Here is a 13326-nt window from a genome sequence, read left to right as displayed (position 1 = left end):
TTGACACATACAATTTAATATTGGCTATTGCCAAAAATATTCCCACATAAGATAAGTCTCCATTTTATCATGGAAATAAGGTGCTTTATCTGTGGTCAACACATTTTTTTTTGTGAATTAATGAAAGCTGAAACCTAAAATATTATGTTGATGGAGGAAAAAATATATTTAGGGATGCTAATGAGTAAACTGTACATATACATTATTTATCATCTTTTTTTTAAAGGGTTCGGTCCATAATAATCCTGCAGGAGAAAGCCCAGGATCGGGAAAAACTTCTCCTGAAGTTCATCAAAATAATGAAGGTACAAACTAAGCATATTGATCCCAGCTAAAAGTATTGGGTAACACTTTACAATAAGGTTCATTAGTTAATACATTTACTAATCATGAACAACACTTGTACAGCATTTATTAATCATAATTGAACATTTAGCAATGCATTATTATCATCCAAGTCCATGCTTGTTAACATTAGTTAATGCACCATGAGTTAACATGAACTAACAATGAACTACTGTATTTTCATTAACTAACATTGACTAACATGAACAAATACAGTAGTAGATGACACTTACAAAATCTCAATTTAAACCTGGACATTTTAAAACAAATACACTTCAACTCATTGCCTCCCTGGAATTTAAAGATGCCTATAATCAATATGGAGCTAGGACACCAGAAGAAAGGAGTTACTCATCCCAATATGTACAAACAACAATACCTGGATATCAGAACTCAATACTCTCAGCACATACCAATCTTCACAGATGGTTCAAAAATGGAAAGTAATGTAGCAGCAGCAATGGTGACAGGGGAACAAAGTCATGGAATCAGTCTACCTAAAGAATGCTCCATATTCACAGCTGAAGCCCGCACTTTACTTTTAGCATTGGAGTACATAGAAAATGCACAACAAAAGAAATCCATCATTTTCACAGACTCTAAATCATGCCTCCAATTTATGGAATCTTCAACAAATGATCATCCTTTGATTGATAATATTTTAACTAAAGTTCACCAACTACAAAATCAGTTTTATCACATCATTTTTTGCTGGGTTCCTGGACATGTCGGGCTTTTAGGCAATGAGCGAGCTGATGCAGCTGCTAAAGATGCTTTGAAGCAAGTAGTGAACAAATGCCAAATTCCTCCGTCAGAGATGAAACCTTTTATCAACGCTTACATTTTAAACAAGTGGCAAAAGGAACGGGATGCATTAGAAAACAATAAATTACATGAAATTCAACCTGAAGTTTCACACAGAATTTTAAGACATTTTAAGAATCGATTTGATCAAGTAGTTTTTACCAGATGTCGTATTGGGCATACGAGAATAACACATGGTTTTTTGCTCCCAGGTGAAAACCCTACTCAGTGTTTGTGCTGCAAAACTCCTATTACTGTAAAACATATTTTACTGGACTGTCCTGCTTTTACTGATTCCAGAAGGACTTTTTATGAAATTAACTCTTTTAAGGACATTTTTGACAAAGTGGAACCAGAAAAGATTTTAGAATTTTTATCATGTATTAACACAAAAAATCTTATTTAATTTATGTTTTATTTTGTTTGTTGATTTTTAAATTGTATATTTATTGTTGAAAGATTCCTGCCATGAAGATAGCCTTGGTTGCTGACATGGCACTAAATAAAAAATACATTACATTACATTACAGTAGTAGATGTATTGTTCATTGTTTGTTCATGTTAGTAAATGCATTAATTAACATTCACTAATGAACCTTAATGTAAAGTGTGACCCTGTATTGTTTAATTTCTATATCTAAACTTAATGAACTTGTGTCCCTTTGTAAATGTAGCACTTAAGGAAGCTCAATAACTTCAACTCATACTTGGCAATATTATCAGCGCTGGATTCAGCTCCTATCAGAAGACTGGAATGGCAGAAGCAAACGTCTGAGGTCAGTTCAATTCAAGTTTATTTGTATAGCTCTTTTCACAGTAATTATAGTTTCAAAAGCAGCTTTACAAAACATGCACATTAATGCATTAAAATCAAATTTGGAAAAATTTGTGTTATTAGATACTATAATTTCGTTAGTTAGTAATAACTTTAACTAATTAACTTGTAACTAATAGCTTTAAACAGTTAATGTTGTTGTATATAAGCATAGTTAACGTGCAGTTATATAGCATACAGGTGATGTCTCATCTATGCATCACTGACCCTTGTTTCTCAGATGATGGTCACTGTAACTGATGTTGTCTTCACAGGGTTTGGAGGAATATTGCACTTTAATTGACAGTTCGTCCTCTTTCCGGGCGTACAGAGCAGCTTTGGCAGACGTGGAGCCTCCATGTATACCGTACCTGTAAGTACAGATGTCAGTCGTTTAAGAAAAATACACACTTTAAGTTGTAATCTAGCTGTCATGTTCTGTGTGTAATGTTCCTATGTTTCCACAAAATGCAGAGGTCTCATCCTCCAGGACTTAACGTTTGTGCATCTTGGGAATCCTGACCACATTGAAGGAAAGATCAACTTTTCCAAACGCTGGCAGCAGTTTAATATTTTAGACACTATGAGGCGTTTCCAGCAAGTGTGAGTACTCGGACCAACATAAAAAATATCATTTATAATATTTATGATAATAATTTAGCTTTTATATTCAGTAAGTAATTAATTTGGATTGTGAAAATTTGTTTTTGATTTTATTAGAGATAGAGCCCTGTGACAAGAGTTTTATCTTTTCCTTTTTTTCATTAATTATTTTTTTGAATGGATTTTATGGTTAAAGAAAATGTTTGTCACTTTGAAATTTGTTCACTTTATAAAATCCATTTTAGGGTTCTATGAAATCCGAAAGTTTTATCCAATTTCTCTCTCTCTCTCTCTCTCTCTCTCTCTCTCTCTCTCTCTCTCTCTCTCTCTCTATATATATATATATATATATATATATATATATATATTCTTTCTAAATTCAGTTTTTCATTTTTTTCTTTTAGTATTCATGATATTTATTATTTATTCAGTTAAACTGCAATGTATACACACTGTATGTATACACAAGTAGCATCGCAATATGGCTGTATTTTGGCACTGGTGACTGACCGTCAGAACAGCAAAAACTCATTCACACATCTCACTTTAGAGCTAGTATTTGAATGATTCTCTAGCATAATGTCTAAAGTGATGACAAAACAGGTGATTTTGTTCACATTGTTAGATTATAAGGTTTAATGGAAAATCAGATTTTCCATGTATTTCTCTGTTGCAATTGGGAGATCACAATAATTAACCATGAAAAAAGCAAAGCGAAGCAAAGCAAACATCACCAGATTACTATGTTATAAATACAGCACTACAACATACAAAAGAGAGAAATCGACTTAGAATGTAATTTACTTGGTGTAATTTTCAAACAACAGCTGATAAAACATTATAAAACAAGTTTTTCTCCCCTAAGGATTATTATGCGCTCTCTGTCACCATCTTGTGGCGAAACATCAACCGTCTTTACTCTGCTCAGTGTGACAGGCTGATGGCCGCCGACGCGCTGAATCTCCGAAATTATAAATATTTAAAATAGACACTATCCTCATAAATAAACTGCATAGTTGAAATCTAAACAACTAAATTCTTGACTCAAAAGTACATTATGTTGTCCAACATCTGCAATATTTGTCAAACTGTAGTGAGTTTATTGATCTGCTGTCACTTTATGTGGGCGGAGTAATACACAAAGATGATTACAATGTGTTATTGCAGAATATCGCACAGCTATCAGCCAATTGGATTCGAGAACCAGTGAAAACTGATTTAAAAATAAATATATAATTAGAATTTTTTATTATTATTATTATTATTTATTTATTTATATATATATTTTTTGTTTTTCCCTAATTCTTTTTATTTTGTTGGGTTTAGTTTTATTTAATTAAACATTATTAACACTTTATTTAAAAAAAGAATATCTAATCAATTTAATCTGACATGCTAATTACTATTATTTTTATTTATTTTTATTAAAAATATATATTTAGTTTTTTTTTCTTAATTAAACCTTACTCTGTGTTTAATGGCCAAATAAGAAAGATTAAAATGTCATTTGTGTGACTTCTCATCTTTCCAGGCACTATGACCTCAAACACAACGATGACATCGTCTCCTTCTTCAACGACTTCAGTGATCATCTGGCCGAGGAGGCATTGTGGGAGCTTTCCTTAAAGATCAAACCCCGCAACATCACCAGGCGAAAAACAGAGCGAGAGGAAAAGACATAGCTCACAAACAAACGGCTCTCCGGTGAAGTTGCAGAACACAGCAATCAAACATTACTGTAATGGCAGCTACGAGACTGGAAACGATACTGTATTTCTGTTACAGTTTACAGAACATTTTTTAAAAGAAAAAACAAAACAAAAACATGATTAGATTTTATTTTATACTTGCACTGCGTCTGAACCTGTGTGGACATTTGAAGTGGAACAGCGCCAAGACAGCAAACATGAGATTAAATCCTTTGAGATCATAACCTGGGATTTACGCTGATATGCCAGAACCGTCTCGCCATCTGGATGTTTGCAGTGCGATCTGGAGTTCAATCGTGATTCCCGATCTGGCGCTTTGGGTGTTAAAGCGCCTGAAAGACTGATATTTTTATTTATTTATTTTGTATGTAACAAATGCACATTAAGACTCTTTGGGTTTAGAGGGATTGCTGTACGCTTATCTGCTGAATTGAACAGCTTTGAGCATTGACGATAATAGGTCACGATGCGGTTATTAATAGCACTTCACGATTTTGTTTGTTCTGCGCAAATAATATTAAGAGTGTGTTCACACTTGGCAGGTTTGTTTTAAAACCAACTGGTGCGAATAAAGCCTCATTTATAATTCTGCGTTGAGTAATCGTCGTGAGTTTACGCTGGAAATGTGCGTAAGGCTGCAGTATTTCACACTCATTCATGAAAGAACTGGCTCAATGAACTTTAATCATAAAATAAACACAAAACAAAGGTATCCGTGTGGAGCTCCTCTGTGGTACTCATAAAAAAAACTGTAATAAATACTGCACGATTCCTTCGAGTTGTCCCACAAAAATTTAATACGTTTACTTTATTGTTTCTTTACAATTGTAAGCGGATTGAACATAAATGGATTATGTTGTCCCAAAAAAAATAAGAATCGTGTTGTTTGAAGCTCATTTTTAATAAGTAGATTGAACAAGCAGCAAAAGTGCAGCCTTGCTCTGCCCCAAAGCTCTTGGCCCCGCCCACACTCATCACCTTTCACCAGGCCGAACAATCACAGGTCTTGCGCCTTGTTGCGATGTGTGTTTCATTTTTTTGAGGGGTGCGTCAGGGTAGGTCAAAGGGTCTGAGATGTATGAATTGGCCTTAAGTATTAACAGTTTTTACAGTTTTCAGTTGTATCAGCTCTGATACAAGTTTTTTTTTTATGGAGAAAATCAAAAGCACTGCAGTGTTTGCATGCTCTGTATTTGTCTTAAGTAAGTCTACCAAAATATGCAGATTCAATATGGAGTATGAAGCTGATCGGTCAGTTCTTGTCTCCTGACTCGCAGTACGCTCACGGCATTCTGTAAAGTTAACATTTTTAGAACTAGGTGAAAAAAACAAAAGCGTGTCCTGCCACCTCCGCCTCGCTTCCAATATGCGTGCACCAGCCGCGCGACTCCATTGAAAATAACTTGTGTGCGCAAAAGATGCAATATGTGAATGACTCCTAAAGCTGTTTCACTGCTTGGTACTGTATGGTTGAGCTTGCTTCATTCATTTTTTTCTTGGTTCAGTTTGCATTTTCACTGCAGTTTAGTACAGCTTAAAGTGGCTGGAATTATTGATAATAATAATAATTCCCTGCATTTATATAGCGCTTTCCTGGACACTCAAAGTGCTTTACACATTGGGGGGAATCTCCTCATCCATCACTATTGTACAGCATCCACCTGGATGGTGTGACAGCAGCCATATTGCACCAGACCGCACACCACACACCAGCTGATTGGTGGAGAGGTGACAAATTATGATACCAGGATGGTTTGGAGGCCATGATGGACAGATGGCAGTAGACAAATTTGACCAGGATGTTGGGGTTGAACCTTTACTCTTTTTCGAAGGACATCCTGGGATTTTTAAAGACCACTGGTTTAACATCTCATCTGAAAAACGGCAGTACTGAGCAGTATCTAGTTCCCTCCAGTTCACTGGGTGTTAGAACTCCCACAGACCGCAGGTTGAACGCCCCCTGCTGGTCTCACTAACACCGCTTCCGGCAGCAACCTAGGTATCCAGGTACTGACTGTGCGCCTCTTCGGCAATGACGTTGTTTTCATTTTGGGTCGTCCTATCTAGTTCTGGCTCTCTGGACCTCTTCTGCTGACCATGATGTTGCCATTTCAGGTGTCTTTTCCTTACGATGATATAAAAATAGTTTAGTCGTGCGAACCAGCAATACAGCAGGGGCAGCTGCTAACTATTTAAATGCAGTATATTAGTTTGGTGTCTTGTTGCAAATCCAATGACACTGCTAGTGACTATTCTCACAGACCATTCGGTGATAAGCAGTCATTATATCTCACAATTTATTTATTTTTTTAACCTTTAGTGGATGGTACAGTGGAGAGTATTGACAGAAAATCATGGGGAGCCAAGAGAAAGGGAAAGGATTGAAGGACTTCGAGCCAGGAATCAAGCTAGGGTCACCGTGAGCACCTTGGTGCTATCCGCTTGTTAAGTGTGACTTCACACAAACGGATTCCGGGTCCAATCGCTATATTAAACTCTATGGCGAGGCTTAACATATGGTAATGGTAATATACATGGTAATAAACGTTTACAAAGCGATGTAATACTTTCGAAAATCACGATTGCAATATATATATTATAAATATATATAAATATATGTGTCTGTCCAGACTGAGATTCTGGTGTACACCATGATTTTATAGAAATAACACTTTAATAAGTGGTCATAAACTAATATTTTCTCAATTCAAACAAGTAGCATGGACCCGGAAACAGTATTCCTTACATCACGACTTAACAAGTGGGTATGTCGACACACTTAATCACTACACTATTGGCGCCAACTATATCACAATTTGTAATGGTACAGCTTGCCAGAAACCTCACCCTAGGTGGTACTAAAAAAAGTACGAGGTACTAAAAGTACACAGTAGACAAGCCTCGTCAATTGAGCGTTACCCTGCAGTGGACAACAAACAAAAAACACGACATGGTATCACAAAATGTAACTATGCCTCGGTGCGGAAGTGTGCTCGTTTTTGCGTTTTTTTTTTTTTTTTTTTTGTTTTTTGCGATTTTAGAACTTCCGATTTAGGTGCTTATGGGAGAAATAACTAGGAATAATAAACGACAGAAACCGATCAAACTACTAAGTGTGTTCATGACTATCTTACAGACGAAGTGGAATAATATAATACGTCAGTTAATGAAAACGTCAGTTTTTTACGTCTAAAAACGTGAATGAGAGCGGAAGTTTCAAGCCAAAATGATTCAAATGGCTGCGCAAGATCATACGTGAAGAATAAGGTGAATAAAAGCGACAGAATTCTCAACTATACCTGTTTTTTTTTATTTTTTTTATCATAATCACAATGGTACCTGTCTCAATTCAATACAAGCATTAGAAATGTGTCTCCCCACAGTAAATCTTTATTTTTGTTTGTGTTTCAAAGGAATTTCTGGTGCTTTTTTGACTTATTTACACATTTATACGCTTTTTGATTTTCAAATGATAATGATTAAGTTCTGTTCGGGCTTTAAAAATAATGCCTGCATAAATACTGGTCTGGATAGTATTCTGGATTCATATTCCGGATAGTATATGAATAATGTTCAGAATGGACCACCATATCTGAACTGCAAGTGTGAACACACCCTAAAAGACACTTTTCTGGATTTGAGCTTCTGAATTTCTTGGAAACAATAGCGTGCAGATTTTATTGCACAAACAACGGCCATGTTTTCACATTTTTGTCCAAATGAAATCCATCATCACAGCTCTTTGAGGCCTATTTAAAATCTGTCTTCCAGTTACTATTAATTGCTAATAATCAGGGAAAGTGCTTATTTTGTTACCTGTATTTATTTGTATATTTATGTGCATAGATTAACATTCTCGTTTATTCCTGTGGTTAAGAATTTTGTTACAACTGTTTGTCTGGTACATTTCAACATTTTCCCCTTTGCACATCAGCAAGGTACAGAGTTTCTTTCAGCATTATTGTAGAGTTTCCAGAGCCTTCTTCATGATCCGAAACCTACTATTAAGCGCTCGAAGCTGTTCAAGAGGTAGTGTCAATGTGATTTATTTGATATAATGCAGTTTTCCTTTTGTTTTTTAAAAGGATTTTACATTTGCGAAGAGATTTTCCTCTGTTGTCGTGAGATGTGATCAATTGTGCACTTTGAAGTTGATTGTGAGAAACAAACTGTTGGGTTTGACGTGTGGACATGATGTAAATGAGCCCTGCATTGATTCTTATGATGATGATGATGATGATGATGATGATGATGATGACAACCTGATTTTTTTAAGAGCATATTGGACTGAAGTTGGTTTCAAAATCCCAAAGACCCCAGACCCCAGACCCCATCACCACTGTCTGAAGAAGAGGATTCAGTTGCATTCAAGTCATACAACTGACATGTATCTCTGTACACAACATAACCCTGTGAAACCTGGTAAAACAATATACATATCAACATTGTCTGTTTTTGTGTGACTGCGGATGGGGGGTGTGTGATATTATTCATTTGTGAGTTTTAATCACGTGTGCTCTGACTTAATCGACAGTGTCATTTAATGAGGAAGAAAACAATCGTCTTTAAGAGTGTAAAAGCGGTCACTATTTGAACAGTTTGAATGATTCTATAGTTCAGGTTCTGAAAGCAAAAGTATCCCTGTGTGGGTTTCTCATGTCTTATAAGATGCATCACATTACACAAGCTAGTTTTTTTAAACATATTTCCTATTGTAGTTGCATTATTTATTTTACACAGTTTATATTGAGTGGATTACATTTCAGACACAATAGTGTATCTTTTTTTTTGTTTTTTGTTTGTCAACAAAAATAGTTAAGAGCCAACCATTTTTAAGTTTCAGTGCTATGCAGTTTTTTTTTTATTTCTGAATGAATCTGTTTTTAAGTTAATCATTTGATTCAATGTTTCAGTGATTTATTGATGAAGGCAGGAATTTGCTTAGCTTCTAAATTATTCGACTGTTTTGAGTGGTTAATTTGAGTCCATGATTCAGTGATCCGTTCATAAAGACATGAAATTGCTTAGTTTCTGAATTAATTATTCGACTGTTTTGAGTGATTCATTGAAGTCAATGACTCAAATTCCAGCTGCAACACATCACTGGGAAACATCCATACACTCCTATTCACACTCATACATCACTTTTTTTTTTTAGCAAAGAGCCATTTTTTTTTGGCAAAGGCATTTTTTAAAGAGCCATTGGGCATATATATATATATATCCGGCCCGGCGCTACGGAAATAGAATTCCAGCAAATTAAACAAGTTTAAATGATTTACACTAAGAAAGCATTTTAAATGCAGTGTAATTGTTAGAGTCTTTTAAAGAGTTCACATAAATTTCAAAGTCCTTTCTGAAAATAAAAAAAGTAAGGGTGTTTCTTTGAAAATTTACATTTATGGATGTAAAATTTTGTTTAAAAAAGCAATAAATCAATAATAAATCTACAATGAGAAGGATCTACTCAAAGAATACAATTTTTGGGGAAATACAGACGTTTGGAAATAAGATTTTTTTTATGAAATTGGAAAAGTCAACCCAAAACACTTTACAGTAAGTACACTCCCAAAATAAATGGTTTAGAGTTTCATCATACTGAGTACAAAATGAGCATTTAGGGGAAAAATTGTTATTAAATTTAGCTAGTTTGGTATATATTGGGTAGGAATCTCCTCATCTACCACCAGTGTAGCATCCACCTGGATGAAGCGACAGCAGCCATTTTCCACCAGACCGCACTCCACAGAGAGAGAAGAAAGAGTAATGAAGCCAATTATGATATGGGGATGGTTAGGAGGCCATGATCGACAGAGGCCAGTGGGTAAATTTGGCCAGGATGCCGGGATTAAACCCGTACTCTTTTTCGAAAGACATTCTGGGATTTTAGCTGAAGCATAATAATAGGACTTTTAATTTGCCAGTAACTTGGGTTAAGCGCTTCCAGCGAACTGTATGCCAAAGGAAAAATCTGCACGTTTTTAATGTCTGTTTTCTTTACAAATCAGCGATCTCCTCTGGCTGAGTCATATCCGATATGAAGTGGGTCTCAGATTTTACCAGAAGCACTGCATAAAATTACATTTTCCCCGCCATGTCTTTATAATGTGAGCATTTATTTTACCAGGCCTTTTGTCTCGTTTTACGCTTGAACAACTAATAACAACTAATTATTAATGAATGCCAAAGTTTATTTAACTGAATGTATTTTAATTACATTACAACATGAATGCTGTAAAAGGAACCGTATAAAATGGAAAAAACAATAACCGGTCACCGGAAGTTTATAAGTAAATGGGAACAACACTAGCTCGGCATATACCCAATTATATTCATCTGTCTCCATATTCTACTGCATCCCAGAATATTACACAGCACCAAAAATGTAAAAATATATATATATATTGAATATATTTAATGTAATTTTGTGTAAGGCAGACGACAACTCGCCGTGACGCAGATTCCCGAGTGTGCTCCAATCAGGTGAGCCCTCTTCAGCGCTCGCCATGACAACGAGATAGCAGTGACGTGCCTTGTAAAAATTTGCATCTGCATTCCTATAAAGCTCGTGTGCTCTCTGTCAGCGTTGTCAGTTCGCTCGGTGTTGCTGTTTGTACTTGACCAAGGTGAGTTCAATACCGACGGTACGAGTGGAGCCACGCCAATCTCACGAAGTCCGCTTCGTGAAGCTTCACTCGGGCCCGTCTGTGCTGTAGTTCCTTGTGGTTTACGTACATAAACGTAACATCGCAAGGAATATTACGTGTTTGTTGCTCGAAATGTGCCGCCGAGCAACATCCAGTGAATACTGGCACGGCCTGGCGCCCGGTCTTCTCGTGCACTCCCTGGGGCGAGGCGGCCTTTGAGCCCTAGGCAGGGAACAAACAACCCCCGAGGACCCTCAGGGAAACACGGGGGGCCGGTAGTGGGACCTCGCTGCGAGGGTTATGGTGGGTGGGAGTAGCGAGGCCCACTCATCGTCTATTTTAAACTATAGTTTCAAACTTTAGTTTACTGTAGTTTGAAATAGACACCATGGTAACTGTTATGATTTAACTTTATGCAAAGAGTTTAGAATGACCAAGAGCAACAGCCCCGGATTCCGCCATTTTGAAGTGAAAGCGATCGGCCGTCCATTGGATCTCATTGCTGTCGCGATGGAAAGCAGCTGCTTTGTTTTTATTTAATTTATTCAAAAAGCGCGTTATTGTTTCCCAAATTGTAGAGTGTCGCCTCTTGGTGATTCTATGCTCTTTGCTCTTTGTCTGACTGTTGTAATGTTTTGCTTTGTTTTTCAGCAAAGCTGTTGAGCAAATAAGGACTATTGAAGACAACAGTTGAAGACAACCGCAGGTTATATTCGCGAGCGCGTTATAATGTTTCGGGTTGTTTTCTGAAAGTTTGTCTTGTTTGCATGTCAAACTAAATAAACTATACTCTTTCTAAACACCTATTTCGTGTTTTATTTGTCCTCTACAGCAATGCACTGGCATGTAAGTCTGTTGAATGCATTTGTATGCAACATGGTTTGACAATACAGTAGTCTAACAAATAAATGGCTGTTATAAATGTACCTTCATTAGTCAACATTTGGTGTAGGTAATAAAAAGGTAATCAAAGATGTCCTAAGACATAAGGGTTATGTTATGGTTGTTTCATAACTATATTTAATATTATTCTGTGTGATTAAAACCAGCAAATTATACTATATATTTAACAAGTCATGAACTTACTGTTATTTTAAAATTTGCTTATTAAAATGTCCTAAGACAAGAATGGGTGTTGTTTTGGTTTTATGGCTACCTACAGTAGGATTAAGGTTGACTACAGCAGGTATAGGCTACATAAATCATATGGAGTTTTTCTAATGACCCAAATCAAGTAAAACGTCTCTTACTCAAGTACTTTTAGCATGCAAAAGTCAAATTTAAGTGTATATAAAAACAGTTTCCAACAACAACATTTTTTTCTTGTGAAAAAGACCAGTGTGGTGGTGAGAAAAAAAGTAATATCAAGTTATATATATTTATAAAAGAAGTTGAACAAGTTGTCATAATATTTAGTCATTAGATCATGTGACCGCTAGATGGCGCTCAATTAAAAGGAGCGTTCATTTCAAAGGAGCGCTACCCTGTACTAAAATGGCGGATCTATTGACGCATTCCTTCCAATAGACAACATCAGGGTAGGCGACATCCAATGTATATTTCTATGGGAGCTAACTAGTATTCACGTCATATCATGCTCAACTCTTATTACTCTTTTACGCTCTTTGAGAGTCTTGGCGGGATTTCAGAATGATATTTAGGCAACTATGAAGTAGCAGTACCGTCTGTGATGATAGGAGCAGCTTAATTCATTACATGTTTTGGTTAACTAATTATTTAAACACAACTTTCTTGAGCTCCAAAAGGAAAAAAAACACATAAGAAATTTGCTGTTAAATTAATTTTAGCAGAGACGCAACTGCCAGTCTTATTAGTTTTTCGGGAAGATGTAGCCTAATAAGAATGTTTTAATAAAAAAAATAGTTTACTACACAGTCTCACAGTAGGCTACACTATAAATAATATTTAAATTTATTTATTATTATTATTAATATTAATATTATTACAATTAAGCTAAAATTGACAAAACGCAGAACCCTTTGAATGCTTTCATCTTGCTAAAAAGCGCACTTTGTGTAGAGAAACATCCCATTATGCAGCAGCAGTCAAGCTATAATAATAAATATGCCTTTTGGGTTTAAAGATGATCGGCCTGCGAAGTCAAGTTTGCAGTGTTATAAATGGAAAAGGTATAGAACTTAAGTGGAATTACCGCGGATCAACCGAGGAACCACTCACGTGCGCTGCAGGTAGGCAGAAAGATAATCTTTTAAAAACATGTAATTTAGGCTATACTGCTATTTGCTCATGCAAATTAAACAACATAAAATATATTGTAGATCTATTTTAAGAGCTAAAATACAACATATCGAGTTCGTTTTGACTAGTAGCGCATGGCCCTAAAATGAAAATAACCTGAAAACAAGCTATTAAAAAAGGCTTA

General features: G+C 35.9%; 1 protein-coding gene across 4 annotated transcripts in view; it reads left to right on the top strand.

Moving 5' to 3' along the window:
- Nucleotides 1-8723, top strand: part of rapgef1a (Rap guanine nucleotide exchange factor (GEF) 1a) — a 69099-nt gene extending 60376 nt beyond the window's left edge. For 3 of the 4 annotated variants that reach the window (XM_073910095.1, XM_073910094.1, XM_005166904.6), the window contains 5 exons: nt 227-305; nt 1824-1925; nt 2239-2336; nt 2438-2566; nt 4098-8723. In XM_073910095.1, coding sequence (XP_073766196.1) covers nt 227-305; nt 1824-1925; nt 2239-2336; nt 2438-2566; nt 4098-4248 — 559 coding nt within the window. In that variant the 3' untranslated portion in view covers nt 4249-8723. The remainder of the gene's footprint in view (nt 1-226; nt 306-1823; nt 1926-2238; nt 2337-2437; nt 2567-4097) is intronic. The other variant, XM_073910093.1, reaches the window with a different exon arrangement.
- Nucleotides 8724-13326: the final 4603 nt, after the last annotated feature.

Source organism: Danio rerio, chromosome 8 (genome assembly GCF_049306965.1).
Source record: "Danio rerio strain Tuebingen ecotype United States chromosome 8, GRCz12tu, whole genome shotgun sequence".
In the NCBI taxonomy this organism is placed as follows: Eukaryota; Metazoa; Chordata; class Actinopteri; order Cypriniformes; family Danionidae; genus Danio; species Danio rerio.
This window is presented reverse-complemented; position numbering and strand designations above follow the sequence as displayed.